The sequence below is a fragment of the Capricornis sumatraensis genome, chromosome 8 (assembly GCF_032405125.1).
Source record: "Capricornis sumatraensis isolate serow.1 chromosome 8, serow.2, whole genome shotgun sequence".
Taxonomy (NCBI): Eukaryota; Metazoa; Chordata; class Mammalia; order Artiodactyla; family Bovidae; genus Capricornis; species Capricornis sumatraensis.
This window is the reverse complement of record NC_091076.1, coordinates 96,384,133-96,411,957: the sequence shown is the minus strand read 5'-3', so window position 1 is coordinate 96,411,957 and position 27,825 is coordinate 96,384,133. Positions and strand designations below refer to the sequence as shown.

General features: G+C 45.0%; 1 protein-coding gene across 1 annotated transcript in view; it reads right to left on the bottom strand.

The window, feature by feature from the left end:
- MYL4 (myosin light chain 4) overlaps positions 1-27,825 on the bottom strand; it is a 39,262-nt gene that overhangs the window by 2,692 nt on the left and 8,745 nt on the right. Inside the window, exons 2-4 of the mRNA XM_068977855.1 lie at positions 9,997-10,153; positions 6,336-6,363; positions 219-368 (exon numbers count right to left, since the gene is read on the bottom strand). Coding sequence (XP_068833956.1) covers positions 219-368; positions 6,336-6,363; positions 9,997-10,119 — 301 coding nt within the window. The 5' untranslated portion in view covers positions 10,120-10,153. The remainder of the gene's footprint in view (positions 1-218; positions 369-6,335; positions 6,364-9,996; positions 10,154-27,825) is intronic.

Here is a 27,825-nt window from a genome sequence, read left to right as displayed (position 1 = left end):
ATGTCCCAGGTGCCCTGAAGCAGTAGAAAGTCGGGCCTGCTCCCCAGGAACTCCCACTCTCACAGAGAAAAGGAGAACAAGCCCAGGTCACACTCTTTTGAGGACTGACCAAGGGCCAGATGTTTCTGGGTAATTCTAGCAATGGGAGGCAGGTAACCTGGGGAGAGCAGGTTGGTCTTGAAGGGAGAGAGCCCCAGGGGTGGAGAGGGGAGGCTGACCTTCCGGCTTGGGCTTGCCTAGGACACGCAGCACCTCGGCATTGGTGGGGTTCTGGCCCAGAGCTCGCAGCACGTCCCCACACTGCCCATAGGCGATCTTCAGCTCTCCAGTCGGGGTCCGGTCAAACAACGAAAAGGCCTCTTTGAACTCTGCAGAGAAAAGACCGACTGCAGCCCCCTGGGGCCAAGCGAAGGCAGTGACTAGGGGCTGATCAGTTTCTACCCTCGTTGAAGAGCAGGTCAATGGAGTTGATAAAATATTTCTCTACAGCCAGCACGCCAGCCCCTCCCTAGAACCCATGCCCACCCCATCTCTGACAACTAAAGCGGTGTCCTGGAGCCCCCATGACCTGTTCCAGCATTGGGTCTGGGATCTCTTCCAGCAACCACTTGTCACATCATTTGAGGTCTCCCCTGCCTCTATCCTTCCCATCCACTCATCTTTCCTTCTGCAGGTGAGGTGCCTGACAGTGAAAAAAAGCAGGGAAGTAAAAACAGCACTGGCTCAGGAGTCAGGACTCCTGGGTTCTCCTTCTGGCTCTGCCAACCAATGTAGAATAAGCTGGGCTGGGTCCCAGTTTCCTTAAGCAAACACACCAAGAGTCATACCTCACCTGACCCTCCCAGTTGAGTGCCAAAGGAGGGGGCAGTGTGTGGAGCCACTTTGCAGAGTGATAAGACCCGTTCAGAAGTCAGCCAATAACAGTAATGCCTGTCCCAGGCTGAAAGGGAGCTAGCTCTCAGGTCGGACAAGGTGACAAGGTTGGATAGTCAGCCCACCCCAGCTCTGCCACTGACCCACAGGTGGCCTCAGGCAAACTCCCAACTTCCGTGGGCCCTCTGTCTCTCAGCTCTAAGGGGAATGACTGTGCATCTGTTGGGGCTGCGGGGGGATGACAAAGCCCCCTAAGCATGGTGTCTAGCACGTGGTAAGTGACTTAGCTAACAGTGTGTGTGTGTGTGCACTCACACGTGTGGGGTCAATCACATTCAACTCTTTGCAACCCCATGGACTGTCGCCCAACAGTCTCCTCTGTCCTTGGGATTTCCCAGTCAAGAATACTGGAGTGGGCTGCCATGCCCTTCTCCAGAATCTTCCCAATCCAGGGATCAAACCCACGTCTCTTGAATCTCCTGCATTGGCAGGTGGATTCTTTACCACCAGTGCCACCAGGGAAGCAGGCAAGTGGTTATTATTACATTTCTAGTTCTGAAGTCAGACTCCCAGAAAATACCAGTGCAGGAGTCCAGGGGGCCAGGCTGAATGAAGGCACTCTTGGGCCTTTTGCAAACAACCTTAATTCCTCACCAATTTGGGTTCAACCAGCTCATTACCAGGGATAATTTGGACTGGGTATGGCATTGAAGTACCCTTGTGCTACCCATGAAGAAGCGGTTTACAAAGTGGATTAACAATATAAACCTAAGAAGAATGTGTGAACTACTTAGGAGAAAAGCTGCTTTTAATCCTAAGTACTTTAGAAACACTTACTTCCTTAAAGGCGGCATATGGATTATTTACAAATCATTCCACATATCAAAACAGGTTCCCCAAGACATTTACCTACAGCTCTTTATTAGGCTTTGTATGAACTGCAAAGAGATAAAACTGCATGTCTTTCAAATTACTAAATAATTGAGCTCAAATTCCATTTCCATTGCTTACTAGCTATGTGACCTTGGGCAAGTAAATATTTAACCTCTATAAACCTTTTCTTTTATAAATGGCACCTACCTCATAGGATCCTTAAATTAAATTCAAATAAAATAACAATAGTGCATGTAAAAATATCAACTCTGTCAGTTCCCCAACAATACTGTTAGTAATCTCTCACTGACTTTAATCCCAATTTTAACACTTAACTTTGTGATCTTAGCCAAGCCACATAACCTCACTGAACCTTGGTTTCCTCCTCTGTCAAAAGGAATACCACCGACCTCACAGCTTTGTTAGAAGAGTTAAATTCTTAACATGTAAAGCTATTAGCATGGCTTCTGGCACAAATTCATTGTCCAATAAATACGGTATGCCATGCCCTTCTCTAGGATCTTCCCAATCCAGGGATCAAACCCACATCTCTTGTATTTCCTGCATTGAATCTGCACTCCTAACTCATTTAGAAGAACAAGGGCAAACTTAAAGATGCAGTCTCCACATAAATGAATGATATTTAACAGGAAGATTGAACAAGAATAAGCACGATGACCTATGGTTCGAGCACTTATCATGGGCCAGCGTCTGAGCTGATAACTTTGCATGAATTACCCCATCTGTATTTACAAAAACTTTATACTATAGGTATTACTATCCTCATTTATAGGCCACTGCAGATGCGACTTCCAGCCAACTATTAAGGAAAACAAGTGAGGAGAGAGGAGGAGGAGGAAGTGGCCTGTTGTCCCAGTGAATGTCCCTGACTGCTGGGAAGGCTGGCGCGCACATAAAAACCCGACACTGAAGTCTAGGATTGCAACTGGGGGAAAACTAGCCCAGTGATCTCAAGGTATATGAGAGATGACACTCATGGACTCTGAAGAAACTGTTTCTCAAAGTTCGATAGCAGCGAGCTGCCTGCTAGAGCAATGAGCAATGCTGATGATCCCTTTCCAAAGGGTTATGGAAATCTGGAGAGGGACCAGAGAAGGAAGTCAGGAGTTAGAAACTAGCTCCTAGAAGGAAAAAAAAAACAACATAAAAGAATCTGGGGCTATACCACCCAGAGATTACAAAGCTAAGAAAGGATTTGATGACTCTCCTCAAATAGATGGAGGTTATCTAGAGAATGCTGGAAAGAATCACAGAATTTCTGAATTGAAGAGAATCGAATACCTTCACTTTGCAGAAGAGAAAATTCAGGTTTAAAGAAGTGACTTGCCCTAAGTCTCATGGCCACCAGTGGCAGATTAAGGGCTAATAGCCAAGTCTCCTGGTTCCAAAGCATGTTCTTCCAGCAAAACAGAAGATAATCATCTTCAGCTTCACCAAGGAGCAAAGGAAGAGATGGAAGCAAAATCAAAAGAGAAACAATTCGAATCCAACCTAAGGAACAATGCCTTCAAAGTCAGAGGAATGAAAGCCTGGAATCAGCCAAGTCCCAGCCCTGAAAATCTTCATGGAGGAAACAGGCAGACAGCTGTCCCAGTTGGCTTTGACCAGAATTCTCACTTGGGAAATGAAAATTTTTATCATTGATTTTCTAGCCTTCCTGTGCTCCACTGTGTTTGTATTTACAATGAGTATAAATTTGACTTGTTGTTATTGTTTAGTCGGTAAGTCATTTCTGACTCTTTTGCAACCCCATGGACTGTAGCCTGCCAGACTCCTCTGTTCATGGGATTTCCCAGGCAAGAATACTGGAGTGGGATGCCACTTCCATTTCCAGGGGATCTTCCTGACCCAGGGATCAAACCTGCGTCTCCTACATTGGCAGGCAGATTCTTTACTACTGAGCCACCTGGGAAGTCCATATATGTAACTAAAATGTATTAAAATTAATTTTAAGAATTTCACAGTACTCCAGATTATTGACAGAAAGTGAGTGTCAACAGGATAATACAAAAATGGAGTCAGATTTAGTTCACTGTATTCAAAATGCATCGGCCATCATCACGCCCCTTTTGTGAGTAACTGGCTTTTTGGGAAGGGAAACTTGACAATAACTATTACAATTTTAAATGCACATAGACTTGACACCTTCCTGGTGGTCCTGTGGTTAAGAATCCATCTTGCAATACAAGACGCCAGTTCCATCCCTGGTCAGAAAACTAAGATCCCATATGTGTGTGCTTCGTCACTCAGTCGTGTCCGACTCTGCGACCTTGTGAACTGTAGCCCACCAGGCTTCCCTGTCCACGGGATTCTCCAGGCAAGAATACTGGAGTGAGTTGCCATTTCTTTCTCCAGAGGAATCTTCCCGACCCTGGGATCAAACCAGTGTCTCTTATGTCTCTCGCGTTGGCAGGTGAATTCTTTACCACTAGCGCCACCTGGGAAGCCCCAAGATCCCATATGCCGAGGAGCAGCTGAGCCCACTCTCCGCAACTAGAGAGTCTGCGAGCTGTCATATAAGCTCCTGCATCACACGGTGAAGACTGTGCACGCCCCAGAGACCCGAGGCAGCCTAATTAATTAATTTTTAAGAATAAAAAAAAATAAAATGCACATATCCTTTGACTCATTGCTAGGAAAGTCTCCTGGGGAAAGCATAATGATTTTTTCCCCCAGCTGGCGATAATCCAAAGGTCTAGCAATATGAGCTAATTGGATTAAAAACTATATCAACGTGTGAGAATCTATACAATGGTTTAAAAGAATGATGTAGAACTGTTTTTGTGTTAAATATTAGAAAACATATTTAAATAGATTATTAAATAATATATACTGTGTTATATATTGTTGAACCCAAATGCATATTAAATGAAAGATGCAGGACAGTGTATGTACCATAGGACTCAATCTGTGTAAACTTTACACATACATACATACTTACTGGTATAACATGATATATTTTTATCAAAGGATATGTAGACCTGTTAACAATGATTGTTTTGGAGAGAGCAGATCAGCATGAAAGGAAAGCAAGGGGAAAATATTTTTATTTTCATTACTTATTTTTAAGTAGTATACTAATTTTTATCACGTGCTTGTGTTAGTTTAATTTTTCAAATATAGCCAGTGCTTAAAATCAAGGGGTTCGATCGGGTGACCTTTCAAGGTCTGTTCCAGTTCATATGATTTTCTGTCCAAGAGTGATTTGATGGGGGAAACAGAGGGATAAATTGCAGTGCGGGTGAAGCTCTAAAGTAGATATCACATGATGAAACATTTCATTCTCAAGACACCAGGATCCTACAAAAGAAGGGCTGAGGGGCTTGTCTAGAAGCTACACTTAATAATGTTTATATAACATTGAGAAAACAAATTGTCTTCATCAAAGATAGAGAAGAGTTGATGGAGACCACAGGTGGACTAGGGTCCCCCCAAGACACTGCTGGCCCTGCCACCATTAGGGGGTTGAGCGTCTTGGCAGACTTCACGATGTGGAGGGAGAGAGCTGGTAGCCTAAGGAGGGCTTTTCAATAACAGGAACAGAAATGATGGCTTTTAAATATCTTGGATTTTAGGGTCGAGAAAATAAAAAAACTTTTTTTTTTTTTTTTGCTGTGCATCTGTTACGTTCCAGGCCGTCTGGCAGAGCTGTTCAGAACGCAAGTCTGGAATCAGATTGCCTTAGTTGGAATCCTGGCTCCACCACCAAATATCTGTGTGAGACTGTGCAGACCACCCAACCTCTTTGTGCCTCTGTTTTATCACCTATAAAGTGGGGTAGTGATAGTCCCTACCTCATGCTGCTGCTAAGTCACTTCAGTCGTGTCTGACTCTGTGCGACCCCATAGACGGCAGCCCACCAGGCTCCACCGCCCCTGGGATTCTCCAGGCAAAAACACTGGAGTGGGTTGCCATATCCTTCTCCAATGCACGAAAGTGAAAAGTGAAAGTGAAGTCGTTCAGTTGTATCCGACTCTTAGCGACCCCATGGACTGCACCCTACCAGGCTCCTCCGTCCATGGGATTTTCCAGGCAAGAGTACTGGAGTGGGGTGCCATTGCCTTCTCCCCCTACCTCGTAGGGTTGTGGTAAGAATGAAATAAATTAATCCATGTAAAGTGCTTAAGTAATAACAGTCAAAAAAGAGCAAACCCATACTTACTGTTTCGTTTTTGTTTGTTTGTGGTGGCGGTGTATTTTGGATTGTTTTTTCAGCTGTACTGGGGATCTCAGTTCCCTGACAAGGGATTGAACCCTGACAGTGAAAGCCCAGAATGCTAACCATGAGGCCACCAGGGAATTCCCTATACTTGCTATTTTGCATAACTGTTCTCCAGTCGTGCCTTTGTGTACCCTGACTCAAATACAGGTTTGCCCTGATGATGGTGATGGAATGATGGTGATGGTGGCGACAATGGTGATGCTCGTGATGATGATGATGGCGGTGGTGGTGACGGTGACGACAGTGACAGTGATGACTACTATCATGGTGATCATGACAACCCCTTCTCCAGGAGGCGCAACAACAGAGAGGGTGTGGTGGGGGTGTTGGAGTTATTAGTACTCACCTTCGATCTGGTCAGCAGTGAAGTCTATCTGTGGAGAGAAACAGAGGAATGAGGGCTGGGACTGCTAACGGCTTCCAGTGAGAAGCAGAAACGGCTTCTGGGGATGCTGGGTCACCCGCCGTAGACCCAGATGAGGAGGGAAGGAGATTGTGGGCTGAGAGTCAAACACTGGCCTCCTGAGGACCCAGCCACAGCTGACAGCCTATCAAACACGGCAGCCTCCAAAGCTCTCTCAACACCACTTGTGAAGTGATGGCTCCAAGTGAGAGGGAAAGAGACGTGCTCGGAATAACTCCGGAGCCCACACGACTCCCTATTATAATTCCTTTGGGTCAAATGTAAATTCCATCCTAGCAGCTGTAAATGGTTTCTCCCCTTTCTACTTGACACTGACTTTCAGTCTACCTCCTTCAAGGAAGCCTTCCCTCACCCTCTTCCGCTCCAGCCCCTCCTTCAGCACACATCCCTCCCAGGCTCCCTGCAGGGAAGACTAGTGTGGACGAGCCCTGGATGCTTCCTGTTTTCCAGTCATGCCTTGATGTGTACCATGGCTCCTTAAAACCAGGGTCCCCCCTGGGCAGGGGATTTGTAAGGAAAAACCTGACACAGAGTAGGTACTCAAAAACTATTTGTTGCAAGAAGGAGTAAATTTTGGATTTTCCTCCCCTAAATTCAAATCTGAGTATAAAAGAAGCAGGTGGAAAGCTCTGAAGATGAATGAGAATGAACAAGCATGAGTCATCGTTTTAATTTAGCATCTTGCATGTTACTTCATGGTCTTTATCCACCACCACCCCCTCAAATCCGCTCTCCACGGGTGGTGGAAACCAATCCTGGAGCATCTTCTTCTTCTTCCTACTTCTGGTTCTGCTGCTCTGTGCCCATCCCAAGCCGACCTCACTAATGAGAACCCCTGAAGGTGGCCAGAATGAGCTAGGAGAGCAGGGAAAGGGTTACACTGTGTTGGGAAAGGAACTGGCTGTGCCCAGGATGGACTTTGCCAGCGGTGTAGGTGACGCTGGCCAGAAAGCTACAGAAACCCCCTAAATGGGGCAAAGGATGCCTTGAAATGAACTCTCTGAGGAACGGTGCCACTTGCCTACCTTTGCAATGCTTTAAGCCCCAGGAGTAAACATGTAAGAGATGTTAATATACAAACATAACATCAGAATATATAGTCATAACCACACACATTGGACTTAAGTTTACTTTTGCTTTATCTTTTTTTAAAATTTTTTCTACTTTATGGAGGTATAATTGACAAAACTGCAAGAGATTGAAAGTGTACACTGTGATGATTTAACATACGTATACATCGTGAAAGAATTCCTCCCACGTGTTAACTGATAATGTGTTACCTTATTTATTTATTTTCTATTTTATTTTTGTGAGAACACTTAGGTTCTACTCTATTGTGCTGTGTGCTAAGTCACTTCAGTCATGTCTGACTCTTTGTGACTCCATGAACCCGCCAGACTCCTCTGTCTATGAGATTTTCCAGGCAAGAACACTGGAGTGGGTTGCCTTTCCCTGGGATCTTCCCGACCCAGGGATCAAACCAGTGTCTCTCATGTCGCCTGCGGTGGCAGGTAGGTTCTTTACCACTAGTGCTACCTGAGAAGCCCTCTACCCTGTTAGCAAATTTCAATTATACAATACAGTATTACTGATGGTAGTCACCACGTTTTTCATTAGATCCTCAGACTGGCCCCTGGCAACAACTCTTCTACTCTCTGTTTCTACAGTTTGACTTTTTATTTTTATTTAAATTCCATAGGCATGTGCTACCACGCAGTATTTGTCTTTCTCTGGTTTGTTTCATTTATACTTTTGCTCTGTCTTTGAGCAAAGAACCTTCTAAGCAAAGGAACTGGGTAAGTATAAGAGGGGAAATGACCCTCATGAAAGATATCTAATTTTGTTTCCACTTTAAAGCAACTTCAACAACTCCTAGACCTGGAAGACCCAGACGTGGAGAAGACAATTGCAACCAGAGGCAAGAAATTGGGGAAGGTGGGTGATGGAGGGGAAGTGATAGGCCAAAGAGAAGGCACTCCATTGATACCAGCAGGCAGCTCTTGTCCAGACTAGGTTGACCCACCGGAATAGTACATTATCAGAAATACAGGTTTCCTGAAGGGGGAGATAGATTTTCTTGCTAGGCTCTGCTCACAGAGGGAGTGGTGTATGACCTAGAAAAGCTTCAGGCACTTTCAAGGTCTTTTTCTTTGCCTCAGTTTCCCCAGAGTGTCCCATAACCAAGCCCAGGGGTGGGGCAACTGCCTCCATCTCTTGGCCAAGCCAGTTCTGCTTAACTGGCTTGGAATGACCTTAGGTTAACCCTATGGTTCTGGGCACGGTGGCAGGTCCCCCAGGGCTGTGGGCACTAAGAAGAACCCTGGGAGAGCCAAGAAGCGTCATCCAGTTAGAGTTCTGGGGGCTAGTTTCCTGGCCTCTTTGTCATAGAACCAGGCCCTGAGCTGTAATTTTGATCTGATTCCTCACCAACCCCCCAGCTCTGCCCTGAGGCTGAGATCCCCAAGGGCCCACCATTTCCAACCAGTTATTAATAGCTTTTCATACCAGTAGCCACTTGACCTCTTACATTCTGGCGCTGATGCTTAAAACTGCTTGAGTCTCCAGGGGGCTCTAACTCCCTCCTTCCTTGGCTCATCCCCTCCCAGTTCCATTCCTTAAGCAGCTGGGCCAGATAGCTGAGAGGCCTAAAATGACTGAATCAGCAGGCAGGGTCTACACCAGCTCCAAGGAGAGGAGCCTTCCAGTGTGAGAGGAGCAGGGCTGGGCAGAGAGGGAACAGGGCTGGGGCAGCCAAGGAAGCCTGGCCCAGCCCCCACACCTGCTGAGACAGAGGGTCTCAGACTGGGATGGGCCAGACCACTGCATACTCCACGCAGGAGCCCAGGGTAAGGGCACAGATGAGGAGGAAAGGAATTATAGACAGGCTGAGGGTCAAGCACCAGTCTCCTGACCACTGGGCCACAACTGACGGCCTGTCAAGCGATGCAACCTCCAAAACTCCCAACACCTCTTATGAAGTGAGGGCTCCAAGTGAGGGAGAAAGAGAAACACTGAATGATTCTAGAACGCACACGCAGGAGGGGTCCACCCGGGTAGGGAAAAGGAGAGGCAAGCTGGCTCTTCTCACCTTACCTAGGGTCTCCTTGCCCCCGCCACCCATCCACTGCAAGGGCCTTTGCCAGTGAAGCCCTTCCCAGACCCCAGCACACAGAGATCATGCTCCCTTGCTATTGACATCACCTACTTTGCAGTAAACCAGAAGTGATTATTCTGCGTCTTTTCTCTTAAAGATATCACACAGTCTTTTTTCTTCACTCTGGTGCCTGACATATAGTTTGGGTGGTTGGTTGGCTGTGCCTCCCTGCCATTTCCGACTTTACTGAGCAAACGTGGGATAACAGAGCAGAGCTTCCTCAGCCAGGGCAGAAAGCTGTTCTTGAGGAAAAAGAACAGCTTACCAACCAAAAGAGCACTCCCCAGCACCTTCTCCATCGCCCCTGCGACTATGATCGGGGGCACAGATACCTCAGTCCTCACCCCGGTCCAGCCTCCATGAAGCAGATCTCTGAGCTCCAGGGCCAAGAGAACCCTGAATGGCACCCCCACCCCCATCCCCACTCACCTTTACACTCTTGGGGTCAAAGGCAGGTTCCTTGAGGGGCTCAGGAGGTGGGGCAGGAGACGGGGCTGGGGCTGTGGCTGGCTTGGCCACCTCCTTCTTAGGCTCAGGCTTCTTGGGAGGCATGTTGTCCTGTTGGGCTCTTCCGAGGAGGTGGGACCTAGGAAGGAATCAAGAGATGTGGATCGCCAGGGAGATGAGATGGGAGCCTGGGCCGCCTCCTGCCCCTTTTATCCTGGGCAGGAGCCCCCAGAGAGGGGCTGGGTGAGAGCGAGAGCAACTGCTGCTGACTATAAAAGGAAGAAACACCAGCAGGGCACAGCTGACAACTGTGTATTGTCACCAGGTTTGGGGCTACCAGCCCCCTCCCCCAGCCCTTCCTCCCCCCACCTCACACTCCCCACAGCCTCCACCGCCAGGACATGAAGGCTGATCCCTTCCTGTCAATTGGTGGACACCCAGAGAGGCCAGGGAAACAGAGCCTCTCAAAAATGCCAGAGTCCAGCCAGAGAGATGAGCTGACTTGAGCAGCTGATAACCCTCACACAAAGCCCAGGGGAGGGTCAGGCTTTTTTTAGCCCCTCCTGAGCAGAGGCAGCCCACTGCACATTCCTTTTAAGCCAAGATCCTTTAAGCCGAGAGCCACTCTGGGGCCTCGGCTCTGCCCTGAGTTTCAACTCCAGCCTGCAGCACCGGAGCAACAGCTGGTCCGGCCAACCCGCACTGTCTCACACCCTCCCAAGACACAGGGTAAAACCCTCCATCTCTCAGAGCTGGCTCCCCAGGAACTCCCACAGACCTCAGATTCCTGGGTTCACCCCCTACAGCTTCATTCATTCAACAAAAATGGAGCATGTAAATTGTGCCCAGCAGGGCCAGAGTGAGAAGCAGACAGTTTGGCTGAAAGTCAATGAGACTAGAGGTCAGAAAACTTGAGTCTCATTTTTACTATACCTGTAACTCACTCTGTGCCCCCTGGGTGTGTGTGTGTGTGTGTGTGTGTGTGTGTGTGTGTGTGTGTGTGTGTGTGTCGTGCTTACTATGTATCAGGCACCTGTAGTTAACTGTCATTCATACAAAATTTCCTGAAATCTTCACTACAATCCTATAAGGTAGATATTATTATTACTCCCATTTGTACATGAGGAGAATGAGACTAAAACTAGTCAAATAGCAAAGCCATTCAGCTAATGAGCTAAAAACTAGGATTAGGACAAAGGTGTATTTGATTCTAAAGTTTATGCTTGAATGCAGTGCATGAATGCTCAGTTGTGTCCAACTCTTTGCAACCCAGACTATAGCCCACCAGGCTCCTCTGTCCATGGAATTTCCCAGGCAAGAGTATTGAAGTGGGTTGCCATTTCCTACTCCAGGGGATCTTCCCGACCCAGGGATTAAACCAAAGTCTCCTGCATTGGCAGGCTGATTCTTTACCACTGTGCCACATGGGAAGACTTATGCTTGAATAATTGATACTATAATCCCATAGAGTGGGGGACACGTATGCTTGTGGTTCATCAGAAAGTTCAGGAAGAATACACACCAAACTGTCAACAGGAGACACCCCTGGGGACTCGAAGGGTAAGGACAGGAGGATGACAGCAATTTTCAGGTTTTTAGTTTTTTCACTTCCTGTATTCATGGAAATGTTTACGAGCATGTACTGTTTTTATTTAAAAAAAAAAAGTTGAAAGTTAAAAAAAAAGTTCAGAAAAACAATGATAAAAAAGCTTATCCGCTGCACAGAATTGTTTTGAGTTGAATCTTATAGCTCTATAGTTCAGAGGATGAAGAGAAATACAGCTGAGAGAAGCAGAAAAGTCAGAGCCTTTCTAGGTCTGGTTTCCTTTCCTATACAAGATTTCTAGAGCACCTAACACCTGGTACTCCAGAGTCCACATCTGCCCATTCTCTGGATTCCCTCAGCACAGGCTCCAGGTCCCACATCATCAGAGTCAAAAGGGCTCTTAGAGATCGTCTCATCCCCCCTGGTTTGACGAGGAACCTGAGGCCCAGGAGACTTCAGAGCTACCATGAGACCTTCAGCCGTTCACGGGCAGAGCTGGACCAGCTAATCCCAGCCCCCCGTGTCTACACGGTGCTCCTACACTACGTGCCCCTCTTGTACCCTGTACATGCTCCCTCCATCGGTGAGCAGAGAAGCCTCCAAGGAAAACAGGCAAGGGGCTTCCCAGGTGGACCGGTGGATAAGAATCTGCCTTGCAATGCAGGGGATGCAGGCACTATCCCTTCTTGGGAACTAAGATCCTATGTGCTGTGGAGCAACTAAGCCCGTGCCACAACTACTGAGCCTGATGCCACAACTAGAGAGGCCCTGTGCCACAACTGAGAGCCCACACAGCCACATAGATAAATACATATTTTTTTTAAAAAGAGATACTGAGGCAGGAAAGGGGACCAGGACTCATCCAAGGGATCCTGGAGCAAGACTAGGGCCCAAACCCTAGGCCAGTCCTGTCCTGGGCTGGCATGGCAGCTCCTTGGCTCTTTTCTCCTCCCCCCACCCCTCCTGCCTTCTATCTTCCTTCTGGCTCCTTGTCACCTGCTGGCACCCTTCAGTATTCCCCAGCTGTCCTCTCCCTGACTACCTTCTCCAAGGGTGTTCGGGGCTCAGCTTATTGGCGATGAGGAAGGAGGGAGGAGGAAGCCCAGTCTCTCCTTCTCTCTCTGACCCTAGTCACATTGCCTTCCTGGACGAGGTGCAGAGACAGCCACACTGTAGAAAGCTGCAGGCCAGGGACTTCCCTGATGGCGCAGTGGAGGACGGGAGTCTGCCTGCCAATTCAGGAGACACAGGTTCGATCCCTGGTCCCCTGGTCCGGGAAGACCCCACATGCCCTGGAGCAACACAGCCACACCTACTGAGCCTGTGGTCCACAACAAGAGAAACCAGAAAGCTCGTTTCACCGCCGCAAGAAACCAGCACACCACAAGAGAATATAGCCCACTTGTAGCAATTAGAGAAAGCCTGCACAGCAACAAAGACACAGTGCAACCAAAAACAGATACATAAATAAAAATTATTTTTAAAAAAGAAAGAAAGAAAGAAAGCTGCAGGCCAGAAGCTACAAGAGCCGAACGTTACTAGTCCTGACTGCCAGCCACTTCCCTGTCTGGGCCCCAGCTTCCTTATCTCTAAACTGAGAGATAATCAGGAGCTTTCAGTGGTCAACAGATATGTAAGGCTTCCTTAACTTGCTTCCAGCTGTAAGGGACATACCCCTGCCACTTCAATCAGTATGACTCCTGCGTGTTTATATGCTGGAGGCCCCACAGTCATTTCCTAGGATATAGTTCTATGGTTTAAAAGTTTAAAAATAACCAGTTGAATAGAAGAACAAGTTATTCTAATCATTCTGGGAAGAAGTATGATCGCCAAAAGACAGGCAGCTGGAAGGCTGTCTTCCTTTCTTTTTCTTCTTTCTCCTCTTTTATTTATTCTTAAATTTTTTTTTAATTGCTTTCAATTCTAAGGCAAAGCAAAGTGTCCATTCTGCTTGGGAACAGAGCTCTGAGGTTAGAAACCTGAGAACGCTGAACTGGGCTGGGGGATCTGGAAACATAGAAAAGGCGTGGGCTTTAGAGGCAGACAAGCACAAGTCTGAATCCTGATTTTGCCATTTCTAAATCTTGGGCCCAGCACCCTCAGGATCCTCAACAGTAAACATTTTCTTCTCAAGCTGTTGTGAGATTTGTATGAAATAATAGTTAGGCACCACAAACCATCTCTGGCACAGAGGAAACAAGAGTTGTCAACTTCACTTTGCTTTCTGAGGCAGAGGAAGCTAGGGGTGGGCTCTGGTTTCTCAGGCTTCCCAGAAAAACAGCCAGGAGAGGGGCCCACAGGAGGGAGGGATGATGAAGGTGGCAGTGGCTAACGTGCTTGTAAGGTGTGGGTTTAGGAACTAGAAAGAGGTGGAAGGGAATGGGAGAGGGGAAGGGCAGCCATTGGGTACCCACGGAGTGAAATATTTGTGGCTCAGAAAGCATGTAGCAGCTCCCTGGGGCCAGGCAGCCTACCTGTCAGCGACATTCAGGCGAGGAACCTACCTGCCTGAAACCCCAGTGGGGAAGGAGATGCTCCTCAAATCAATTTCTGATTCTCTTTAAGCAACCCCAGCTAAAAGCAAAGTGGCTAGCACTTCAGAAGTGACTAGAGGGGCGCTATGGTTTCCCAGGAAGAAACATGTATCAAGAGTCAAGATACCTGACACTTGCCTGGAAAATCCCATGGATGAAGGAGCCTGGTAGGCTGTAGTCCATGGGGTCGCACAGAGTCGGACACGACTGAAGCAACTTAGCAGCAGGAGCAGCAGCCTTGTCATTACTCAAACTCAGTGATGCCCACAGTTCATGAGACCCCAGGAACTGGATCAGAGGTTCCACTTTCTTATGGTCCTCCTTCTGCCTCACAGTCACTGACATTTGCTTCCAATTTCATCCACACAGAGTACTCTTAAGGGTTAAAGAATCCAACTTCCAGGAAATGGAAGCGATGTGGGTTCGATCCCTGGGTTGGGAGGATCCCCTGGAGGAGGGCATAGCAACCCACTCCAGTATTCTTGCTTGGAGAACCCCATGGACAGAAGAGCCTGGTGGGCTACAGTCCATGGGATTCCAAAGAGTAAGACACCATTGAGCGCACACACACTCCTGAGAGTACCCTTCAGGGGGCCTATGGCAGGGTTTTATCCTTCAATATGTATTGACCAATCAAAGCAAAGGAAAGACGAGGTAGCAAGAACTGGCAGCCTGACTACGGCCCCGGGGAGTCATCACATGGTCCCCAGCCAGAGTGGGTCCAGCCACTCACATGCTGCCACCAGAAGGAGGAGATGGAAAACGCAGAACAGTTCACACCAATCAGCTTACACCACATGTCGAATCTGGACAAATGCACAGCCCGGGACCGACTGGGCTGGGCTGACACACACTTACACATCCTCCTCCCTTCGCCTCTGACCACCAGCGTCTGTGTCCTGCCCTGAGAGAGATCAGTTAGAGCCTCCTGCCTGGGATCAAACACTGCTGACAACAGGCCTGGCTGTTAATGCCTTGTTCTTGTCACCACCCCCCTGCTCTCTTCTGACCAGTGTCTCATCAGCTGGACATCATGGGGCAATCCCTGGCCAATACTGCTTTTATCTGTTCCTGTAGAGGGCACTGGAAAAGCCAGGCTCTGCCGCAAGGACCCACTCAGGAGTTAGAGTCCTGGGTCAGAGTCCTGATTAATTTGCCAATTAGACAACTAGTTAACTTATCTTATTTATTTGTTTGGCAATATCAGATATTGTGGCACATAGGACCTTCTATCTTTCTTGAAGCCTGTGGGATTTTTTTTTAAGTTGCAACATGCAGGATCTTTAGCTGTGGCATGAGAACTCTTAGTAGTGCATGTGGGATCTAGTCCCCTGACCAGGGATCAAACCCAAGCCCCTGCATTGGGAGCACGGAGTCTTAGCCACCGGACCACCAGGGAAGTCCCCTTAGTTAACTTCTTTATATTTCAGTTTTCCCATCTGTAAAATGGGGCTGCTAATATGACCTGTGACTGTGAGGGTTAAATGAGTTTATACAGGTGATAATGCTTAGAGCAGTGCCTAGCTCCGAGCAAGTGCTCAAAATCCTTAAACTTGATTGAACCAGTGTGACTGGTGCGCCCCCCAAGGTCAACTGTGGAAGAATTATAAACAGGAAATACCAAGAAATGAAGACAATTGTGAGATACTCCTTGGGCAAGGGAGACCCCACTCTGAACTGGTGCGAGTGAGGGGTGGCTCTGGTTTATGGCAGGAGGTGGCCAGGCATGGCTGTGGAATGGGAGGAAAAAGAAGAGTGTGTCTGAGGTTTTCATCGCTCTTCTCTGCCATTTCTTAGGACAGTGATGTGACATCACCTTCAGGATTCAAACTGCTAGTTCACACAACAATGAGAATGTGCTTAGTGCCACTGAACTATATGTTAAATACGGTTAAAATAGTATTTTTCAGGACTTCTCTGGTGGTCTAGTGGTTAAGAATCTGCCTTCCAGTGCAGGGGACATGGGTTTAATCCCTGGTCCAAAAATTAAGATTCTACCTGCACTGGGGCAACTATGGAACCCACGTGCTCCAGAGCCCTTGCATCGCAACTAGAGAGATGCCTGAGAGCCCCAACTAAGACCAATAATTTTTTTTTAACAGTATGTTTTATATTATGTGACTTTTACTATAATAAAAACAGTTTTTAAAATCAACGCTATTTTATGTTATAATTTTTAAAGTGGGAGATGGGTTCGTGTTTACTAGTTTTATGCTTCATAACTTACATAAACATTACATATATTCTTTTATAAGTATCAAATGCTTCAAAATCAATATATTTAAAAATAAAAAAGTTATCAATGAACTTTTTGTGCCCTGGAGCATTAAAATCTATCCTTCTACTTATCACTTGGTGGAAAACTTTCAGGGTGGATGGATAGATAAATGCATTCTTTTGATTGGGCCAGGGAGTGTACACATATATCAAAATTTATCAAACTGTACAAATTCATGTATGTGCCTATCCTTGTATGTCAATGATTCCCCAACAAAATCCTGTAAAACAAACAAACAAACAAAAAAACACTGATCCGGTGCTGGTAAGGGTAACATCGGGGCATTGAAGATGCAGTGTGCTTATGAGGAGCCAATAAAAGACAGGAGGGGGAACTGAACTTTGGACAGTTGTTTCCTCTCTGCATCCCCTCAACTCTGCAAGCAAATGAACTGCAATCTAAAAAGCACTTCCCCCTAAGGTTGCTTCTCCCATGGGAGGTGGAGGGCAAAGGGTGATGTCTGACATGAGGAGTTATTTTGTGGGGTTGGGTCTGACTGACTTGGGAGTTTTGATGGCTGGGGTTCTCAGTTCTAGGACTCACCCACCCCTGACCCTCGCCCCCTGAGCTAAATGGCACGGGTACACATTGTTGAACAGAGCAACTTATGTACCCATGGGCAAAATAACAAGACAGGTGAAGAGAACATACAACCCACTTGATTACAGATTGTCCTTTAAGTAGAAAGGTGACCAGGACAGACCAAGATTTTAAAAGTAGGTTAATAAACCTGTTAAAGGTGGTTCAAACAGCAAAGGATCTGCCTGCAATGCAGGAGACTCAGGTTCTATCCCTCACTCAGGAAGATCCCCTGGAGAGGGGATGATTGCCCTCTCCAGTATTGCCCAGAGAGTCCTGTGGTCAGAGGAGCCCAGCGGGCTACAGTCCACGGGGTCGCAAAGAGCTGCACGTAACTGATCGACTAACACTTTCACTTTCAAAACAGATAAAGGCAAATATTACCAATATGCCACCAGAATGAGAAAACATAAAGAAGAATCAAACAGAAATATCACATATAGAAAAGTAGAATAGTTGAAATAAGGAAAACAACTTTAATAAAATAAGCAATGTTAGGCATAAAAAATGAAGAACTAAAATTGAGCACACAGACTTGAAAATTGGTGGAACGGACATAGCTGGGAAATGTATTAGGGAACTGAAAGAGAATATATCCCAGAAAAAGAAAAGAAAGCAAAGAAACGGAAAAGCTAAGAAATATGAGGGATAGAAGCAGCAGTGCTTCGTGGTTAGAAGAGCAATCAAGCTAAGTATACATCCGAAAAAAACCTCACATAAGATCATAAGGGACATGAACAGGATATTCACCTTACCATGATTTGTGGTGGCAGGACTTGGAAGCAATCTGGGTCTCCGTCACTGGGAATCCCTGGGTAAGAGGCATAGGCACCATGAAAGAGTGTGTAGCAGTTAGAAGCAAAGGATTAGATGCACACACAAAAGAAACACAGTGATAAGTGAGAAACTGAATGAGATATAAGCCATGATAATACTTCTATAAATTTAAAAATATATGCGTATATAAATGGCAACCCACTCCAGTATTCTTGCCTGGAGAATCCCATGGACGGAGGAGCCTGGTAGGCTACAGTCCATGGGGTCGCAATGAGTCGGACATGACTGAGCGACTTCACCATATATATGTATATATGGACTACCATGTCTAAAATAGATAGCTAGTGGGAAGTGTCTGTGTAGCACAGAGAGCTCAGCTCAGTGCTCTGTGGTGATCCCGATGGTTGGGATGGGGTAAGGTGGGTTGGGATGGGAATGAGGCTCAAGAAGAAGTGGATATGTGTATACATATATCTGATTCACTTTGTTGAATAGCAAAAACTAACACAACATTGTAAAGCAATTATACTCCAATTAGAAAAAAGAAGTAGAGAAAATAATTAAAATTGGGGAAAAAATGTGCAGACAATCTTACTGATATCATATTGGTTATGAAGGAGCTAAAATTGAAGCTTCAAAGAAAGAAAATGCTTATTTGCAAATTAGCTAGACAGAGATGAGAATTTATGCTAAAATTGAAATTTCTCATGGTGCAAATTAGTGCAAAATTTTCTAACATAAACACGCAGGAGATTTTCATTGTAATCAATAGTATTATGTAAATTGGCTGCAAAAACAACGAGAAAGTTTAAATGTTGGTATTAATACATCTTAGAGTTGCTTTTTAATTTATGTGATATCTCTTTGAATTTCATGTGAATAACACTGATTGACAGGAGAATTGGTAAATTCACTTATCTTGGACATATCTTGGGCTTCCCTGGTGGCTCAGAGGGTAAAGCATCTGCCTACAATGTGGGAGACCCAGGTTTGATCCCTGAATCGGGAAGATCCCCTGGAGAAGGAAACGGCAACCCACTCCAGTATTCTTGCCTGGAGAATCCCATGGATGGAGGAGCCTGGTGGGGTACAGTCCACAGGGTTGCAAAGGGTCAGACATGACTGAGCAACTTCACTTTCATTTCACTTTCAGAGCTGCTTTTCAATTTATGCAAATATCTCTTTGAATTTCATGTGAATAATATTGACTAACAGGAGAGTTGGTGAATTTACTTATCTTGGACATAGTTTTGAAACTGATATAAGCTTTTGCTTCAAAGTTAAATCAATGATAAAATGAAGCAATTTTGTCAATCTGGATGCAGATATTAAAGTGATTTTTTTGGTATTTGATTCAGTTACTGGAAAATTTTAAAGCATGCTTGGAACAACTCATGTACATGAATCTACTTTTCAACTGTGAATTTTATGGTCTAAAAACAGTTCAAGTATTTCTGATGAAAATTTAGCATCCAAATTGAGGTACACTGTAAGAGTAAAACACACAGTGGATTTTGAAGACAAAATAGAACGTAATATATCTCATTAGTAATTTTTATATTGATTACATCTTGAGATAAAATTTTGGGTACACTGGGTGGAATAAAATACATGAAAGAGTTTAAAATATATACATACTAGAAGAAGAAACTATTATTCAAGAACACACATAAGCAGAAGAAATACACATTAAAAATATCTGATGGTTGCCTAATGCTATAATGCTGAGTGTAGCTTAGATGGAAGGGGTAATGAGATAAGAGGGAATAAATAATCAATTAAACAAGAGAAGCCTTATATGAACCATTGATGAAAGAAGGCTATAAGTCAAGGAGAGTGATTAACCCAGTCCTCTGTATAGATTCCTTGCCACCAAGGAAAGAGAGAAAAAGCAATGAGTCACCTGAAGTCTCAGCGACTCTTAAGGCCCAGGGCACCCGAGGTAAAAGCAGAAAACAAGTAGAAAAGCATCTAAAATCAAAATTTCAAGGAGTACTGTAGCACCGGCTCTCAGAGCACTTAAATCGTTTTCTCAAACTTCATTTCCTCGGCTATTTTAGTTCAGATGGAAAATGCTACATATGCTTGACCTCGCCACTCAATAGTCAGCCTCAACGGTTGAAGCTAATTTCTGTGCTGAGGTCAAGGCAGTGCCGCCTAGTGGCGCATCTGTGAACTGCACTGCGGGAGAAGGACGCCGGGAGGGCCCCTGCAACAGGTGGGTGAGAGTCAGCCTGAGGACCAAGAGCAGAGCCCAGGACAGCTGATGTTTGGCAAGGCGACTTATAGAAGAAACGCAGCAAAGGGCAAGTTGGAATTCTCACCAGTCATCCGAACTGTGTTCTCCGAGACATCCTGACAGCTGCAAGGGACTTTAGAGGCCCAGAGGAAAGGGGATGACTTGCCCAAGGTCACACTGTAAATCATGGCAGACGTTGGACAAGAAGCTAGGACACTACTCTATAGCAACGGTAGAAGCTGAAATTGCTGATGGGGCTTCCCTTTAGGAGAGGCCTGCTGCCCCCCCTCCAGGGAGCATGGAAGCAAGAAGGCATCAGTGGAAGAGCTGGCCTGGCACCCAGAGTATGGATGGCTCTAAGTAAGGAGGAAGCGACTCAGACTCCTAACAGGCACTTATTCTCAGCATGTGCTTTCAGTGCTAAAGATGATTCTCTTTTCTCAGTTTCCCTTTACACCAGTTTCTTCTTTTACTTCTTGAATTCTGACTTCCTCCCTAGCACTCCATCGACCACTGGTCTGTGGCTAGATCTGCGGTCTTAAATACCTCAAGGCCTTCTCAGCTGCACTTACAACACTGAAGTTGTCACTGTCCCTCTTTTCCTTCATCTCCTTTATCCAGACTACTCTCATTCACTCATTCAGCACTTAATGAGCACCCACAGTAGACAGGTACTCTGACTAAGATGAGTAAGAGGCCATCCCTGACCCCAGGGAGCTCACTGTCTGGTATGGAGGACTGTTGTTACTCGTTGCTAAGTCGTGTCCAAATCTTTGCAACCTCATGGACTGCAGCATGCCAACTCCTCTGTCCTCCACTGTCTCCTGGAGTTTGCTCAAGTTCATGTCATTGAGTCAGTGATGCTTATCTAACCATCTCATCCTCTGCCACCACCCCCTCCTTTTCTTTTGGTATAGAGAATGCAAATGTATAAATCAATACAGTTTTAATATCACGATAAATAGCCTCACTAAGTTTTATAAGGTGTAACATAACCCCTCAAAAGAAAGCACTTAGAATCCTACCTGAAAAATATCTCAAGTCCCAGTTTCCTTCCTAAATTGTTCAAGCTTCACATTTTCAGTTGGCCTTTGGACATTTCTCACCTGAAGCACTTCAAACTCAGTATGTTTTAAAACCTAGTAATCACTTTGCCGACTAAGGTCCATCTAGTCAAGGCTATGGTTTTTCCAGTAGTCATGTATGGATGTGAGAGTTGGACTGTGAAGAAGGCTGAGCGCCGAAGAACTGATGCTTTTGAACTGTGGTATTGGAGAAGACTCTTGAGAGTCCCTTGGACTGCAAGGAGATCCAACCAGTCCATTCTGAAGGAGATCAGCCCTGGGATTTCTTTGGAAGAAATGATGCTAAAGCTGAAACCCCAGGACTTTGGTCACCTCATGCGAAGAGTTGACTCATTTGAAAAGATTCTGATGCTGGGAGGGATTGGGGGCAGGAGGAGAAGGGGACGACAGAGGATGAGATGGCTGGATGGCATCACTGACTCGATGGATGTGGGTCTGAGTGAACTCCAGGAGTTGGTGATGGACAGGGAGGCCTGGTGTGCTGCGGTTCATGGAGTCACAAAGAGTCGGACACGACTGAGCGACTGAACTGAACTGAATCACCCATCTCCCAAATCACATATTTGTGACACAAAAACAAATAATAATAACAACGTCTACTTAAGACGACTATGGTGTATACTCAAGACTGGAATCAATCAAGTCTGTGTTTAAACCATTGCTGAACAATTTATTTAGAGAAAAATGAAAGCCTCCCTAGAACATAGAAAAGGGAGAAACAAAGAGTCTATTACTCGGTTGGTGTCCTCTCCAAATGATACAGATATTTTTTGTCCAGCATGTGTGTTCAGTGGTATCTGACTCTTTGAGACCCCATGGACTGTAGCACACCAAGCTCCTCTGTCCATTAAATTCTTCAGGCAAGAACACTGGAGAGGGTTGCCATTTCATACTTCAGGGGATCTTCCCAATCAAGGGATCGAACCGTGTCTCTTGTGTCTCCTGCATTGGCAGGCGGATTCTTCACCACTGCACCACCTAGCAGTCAGACATATATGCCCCTTCTGAGGAAAAGGAGATAATAGCCAGTAAGATCATCCAATTCACTCTTTTGGTTCAAAGTCTTTACTCATCAAGCTGCCTTCTGGTTAGAATCTTAATGCCCTAAGGAGAAGAAATTAGATAAGAATATTTCTCACTATAAATGAGTAACTCAGAACCATTTCCATTTCCATCAACCACCTAGGATCCTACCATAATAGAAACTGAAAGTTGCCTACACTCCCTAAGAGCCTCTTTGCTGCATTCCCAGCCCCTACTCTCTTCTCCAATTCACATAATCCTCAGCTGTTAACATAATCTTTCTCCAATTCCATTCTCATGAAGTCATTCCCCAGCTCTGTCACCCCTGGCAGCTCTCTTGGTCTATTTTATCAGTCTAAAGTCATCAGCCTGGAACCCAGAGCTTATCAACTGTCCCCAACATTGCGATTTCAACCAAGCTTACATAGCCCTCACTCCAGACAAGTTAATTTGCCTGCCATTTATCACTTTCCCTTTGAGTTTGCAGAGTCCTTGAGCCTTAGACCCTGCAGCACATCTCAGTGCTCACCTCAACCAAGACGCATATTCTGATGAACCTCAACACTTCAGACACTGCCTTGACTTTGAATATCTCAAGAACATGTGGACAAGGCCAGCATATAGAGGGACAAGGCCCTCTATATCCAGAGAAGGGAAAGTGTTAGTTGCTGAGTTGTGTGCAACTCTTTGCAACCCCATGGATGTAGGCTGCCAGGCTTCTCTGTCCATGGAATCCTCCAGGCAAGAATTCTGGAGTGGGTAGCCATTCTCTTCTCTAGGGGATCTTCCCGACCCAGGGATCAAACCCCAGTCTCCTGCATTGCAGGTGGATTCTTTACCGTCTGAGCCACCAGGGAAGCCCAATGTCCAGAGTGGGGGAGTCAAAAAAGCATCAAGGGGGACTTCCTTGACTATTCAGTGGTTAAGACTTCACCTTCCAATGCAGGGGGTGCATGTTCAGTCCCTAGTCAGGGAGCTCAGATCCCACATGCCTCAGGGCCCAGAAAAACTTAAAAAGTAGAGAAGCAATATTGTAAAAAACTTACTAAAGACTTTAAAATGGTCCACATTAAAAAAAAAATTTTTTTTAAAGCATCACGGGCCTTCCCTGGAGGGTCAGTGGTTAAGAATCTATGCTTCCCCTGCAGGGGATGCGATCGCTGGTCAGGGAACTAAAGATCCCATGTGCAGCTTGATGGAGCCAAAAAAAAAAAAAGAGCATCAAATTATGATCAGTAAGAGATAAATTAAGTGGTCAAGCCATTCAATTATCAGATTTAAAAAATTTTTATAGATTTATAATAGTTTAAAATCTTCATATTCGTACAGGGCACTCTGCTAGGTGATGGGGATATCATGAGAAGCCAAAGTCCCTGCCTTCATGGAACTTATTGTCATTGTTGTTCAGTCTCCCAGTCATGTCCAACTCTTTGCAACCCCATGGACTGCAGCACGCCAGACCTCCCTGTCCCTCACCATCTCCCAGAGTTTGCCTGAGTTCATGTTCACTGCATCGGTGATGCCGTCCAGCCATCTCATCGTCTGACACCCTTTTATCCTTCTGCACTTGATCTTTCCCAGCTCCAGGAACTTTTCCAGTGAGTTGTCTATTCACATCAGATGACCAAAATACTGGAGTGTCAGCTTCAGCATCAGTCCTTCCAGTGAATATTCAGGATTGATCTCCCTTAAGATTGACTGGTTTAATACAGCACATTAACAAATTAAAAAATAAAAGCCATATGATTATCTCAACAGATGCAGAGAAAGCCTTTGACAAAATTCTACATCCATTTATGATAAAAACTCTCCAGAAAGCAGGAATAGAAGGAACATACCTCAACATAATAAAAGCTATATATGACAAACCCACAACAAACATTATCCTCAATGGTGAAAAATTGAAAGCATTTCCCCTAAAGTCAGGAACAAGACAAGGGTGCCCACTTTGACTGCTACTATTCAACATAGTTCTGGAAGTTTTGGCCACAGCAATTAGAACAGAAAAAGAAATAAAAGGAATCCAAATTGGAAAAGAAGAAGTAAAACTCTGTTTGCAGATGACATGGTCCTCTACATAGAAAACCCTAAAGACTCCACCAGAAAATTACTAGAGCTAATCAATGAATATAGTAAAGTTGCAGGATATAAAATCAACACACAGAAATCCCTTGCATTCCTATACACTAATAATGAGAAAGTAGAAAAAGAAATTAAGGAAACAATTCCATTCACCATTGCAACGAAAAGAATAAAATACTTAGGAATATATCTACCTAAAGAAACTAAAGACCTATATATAGAAAACTATAAAACACTGGTGAAAGAAATCAAAGAGGACACTAATAGATGGAGAAATATACCATGTTCATGGATCAGAAGAATCAATATAGTGAAAATGAGTATACTACTCAAAGCAATCTATAGAATCAATGCAATCCCTATCAAGCTACCAGTGGTATTTTTCACAGAGCTAGAACAAATTATTTCACAATTTATATGGAAATACAAAAAACCTTGAATAGCCAAAGCAATCTTGAGAAAGAAGAATGAAACTGGAGGAATCAACCTGCCTAACTTCAGGCTCTACTACAAAGCCACAGTCATCAAGACAGTATGGTACTGGCACAAAGACAGAAATATAGATCAATGGAACAAAATAGAAAGCCCAGAGATAAATCCACACACCTATGGACACCTTATCTTTGACAAAGGAGGCAAGTATATACAATGGATTAAAGACAATCTCTTCAACAAGTGGTGCTGGGAAAACTGGTCAACCACTTGTAAAAGAATGAAACTAGAACACTTTCTAACACCATACAGAAAAATAAACTCAAAATGGATTAAAAATCTAAATGTAAGACCAGAAACTATAAAACTCCTAGAGAACATAGGCAAAACACTCTCCGACATAAATCACAGCAGGATCCTCTATGACCCACCTCCCAGAATACTGGAAATAAAAGCAAAAATAAACAAATGGGACCTAATTAAAATGAAAAGCTTCTGCACAACAAAGGAAACTATAAGCAAGGTGAAAAGACAGCCTTCAGAATGGGAGAAAATAATAGCAAATGAAGCAACTGACAAACAACTAATCTCAAAAATATACAAGCAGCTCCTGCAGCTCAATTCCAGAAAAATAAATGACCCAATCAAAAAATGGGGCAAAGAACTAAATAGACATTTCTCCAAAGAAGACATACAGATGGGTAACAAACACATGAAAAGATGCTCAACATCACTCATCATTAGAGAAATGCAAATCAAAACCACAAGGAGGTACCATTTCACACCAGTCAGAATGGCTGTGATCCAAAAGTCTATAAGCAATAAATGCTGGAGAGGGTGTGGAGAAAAGGGAACCCGCTTACACTGTTGGTGGGAATGCAAAGTAGTACAGCCACTATGGAGAATGGTGTGAAGAGTCCTTAAAAAACTGGAAATAGAACTGTCTTATGACCCAGCAATCCCACTGCTGGCCATACACACCAAGGAAACCAGAATTGAAAGAGACACATGTACCCCAATGTTCATCACAGCACTGTTTATAATAGCCAGGACATGGAAGCAAGCTAGATGTCCATCAGCAGATGAATGGATAAGAAAGCTGTGGTACATATACACAATGGAGTATTACTCAGACATTAAAAAGAATACATTTGAATCAGTTCTAATGAGGTGGATGAAACTGGAGCCGATTATACAGAGTGAAGTAAGCCAGAAAGAAAAACACCAATACAGTATACTAACACATATATATGGAATTTAGAAAGATGGTAACGATAACCCTGTATGCAAGACAGCAAAAGAGACCCAGATGTATAGAACAGTCTTTTGGACTCTGTGGGAGAGGGAGAGGGTGGGATGATTTGGGAGAATGGCATTGAAACATGTATAATATCATATAAGAAGTGAATCTCCAGTCTAGGTTTGATGCAGGGTGCAGGATGCTTGGGGCTGGTGCACTGGGATGACCTGGAGGGATGGTGTGAGGGGGAGGTGGGAGGGGGGTTCTGGATTGGGAACACATGTACACCCATGGCAGATTCATGTTGTTGAGTGGCAAAACCAATACAATATTGTAAATTTAAAAAAAAAAAAAAAGATTGACTGGTTTGATTTCCTTGCTGTCCAAGGGACTTTCAAGAGTCTTCTCTAGCACCACAGTTTGAAGGCATCAATTCTTTGGCATTCTACCTTCCTTACGGTCCAGTTCTCACAACTGTATGTGACCACTGGAAAGACCAGAGCCTTGACTACATGAACCTTTGTCAACAAAGTAATGTCTCTGCTTTTCAACACATGGTCTAGGTTTGTCATTGCTCTCCTGTCAAGAAGCAATTATCTTCTGATTTCATGAGTGCAGTCACCATCACAGTGATTTTGAAGCCCAAGAAGAGAAAATCTGTCACTACTTCCATCTTTCCCCCTTCCATTTGCCATGCAGTAATGGGGCTGCATGCTATGATCTTAGTTTGTTTCGTATTTAGTCTTAAGCTGACTCTTTCACTCTCCTCCTTCACCCTCATCAAGAGGTTCTTTAGTTTCTCTTTGTTTCTTCGCTTTCTGTCATTAGAGTGGTGTCATCTGCATATCTGAGGTTGTTGACATTTCTCCTGCCTATCTTGATTCCAGCTTGTAACTCACCCAGCCCAGCATTTTTCATGATGTGCTCAGTGTATAGGTTAAACAAACAGGGTGACAGCAGACAGCCCTGAGGTACTCCTCTCTCGATCTTGAAACAATCAGTTACTCCGTGTGTGTGTGTGTGTGTGTGTTAGTTGCTTAGTCGTGTCCGACTCTTCGCAACCCCATAGACTGCAGCCCACCAGGCCCCTCTGTCCATGGGATTCTTCAGGCAAGAACACTGGAGTGGGTTGCCAGTTCCTTCTCCAAAAGGAACTATAGAAAGAAAGAAAGTGAAGTCGCTCAGTCGTGTCCAACTCTTTAGGACCCCATGGACTGTAGCCTACCAGGCTCCTCCATCTGTGGAATTTTCCAGGAAAGAGTACTGGAGTGGATTGCCAGTGCCTTCTCCAGGGGGTCTTTCTGACCCAGTGATTGAACCCAGGTCTCCTGCATTGCAGGCAGACGCTTTACCGTCTGAGCTACCATAGCAACTAAAGCCTAGGAAATTACTGAGCCCACATGCTCCAGAGCCTGTACCAGAACTAGACAGTCTGTGTTCTGCAATGGAAAATCCCATATGATGTGATGAAGATCCTGCATGCCAAAACTGAGACTCAAATGCAGCCAAATATATATATATAGATATACATATCTATATATATTAAAGTGCTAGCAAATTTGGTTTCTGGTAAGAGCTCTCTTCCTAACTTCGTAGATGGATGCCTTCTCTCTATGTCCTCATAAGACCTTTCCATGGTGCATGAACATACACACGGGAGGGTGGTAGAGAAAGAGAGTGAGCTTTCGGGTGTCTCTTCTTAAAAGGACACTAATCCTATTGGATCAGGGCCCCACTTTTATGAACTCATTAACCTTAGATGTCTCCTCTGCAAACACAGCCACACTGGGGGTTAGGGCTTCAACATGAATTGGGAGTGGGGGAAACACAAATATTCCATACATAACACTGAATCAATAAACAAAAATTAATAATATGAACAGAATGAGTTTATTCAACTTATTCACTAAACAAATAAAAAAATGAATGCCCATCTTCTGCAGGCATACAGAGCTTCCCCGGCGACTCAGTGGTAAAGAATCCACCTGCCAGTGCT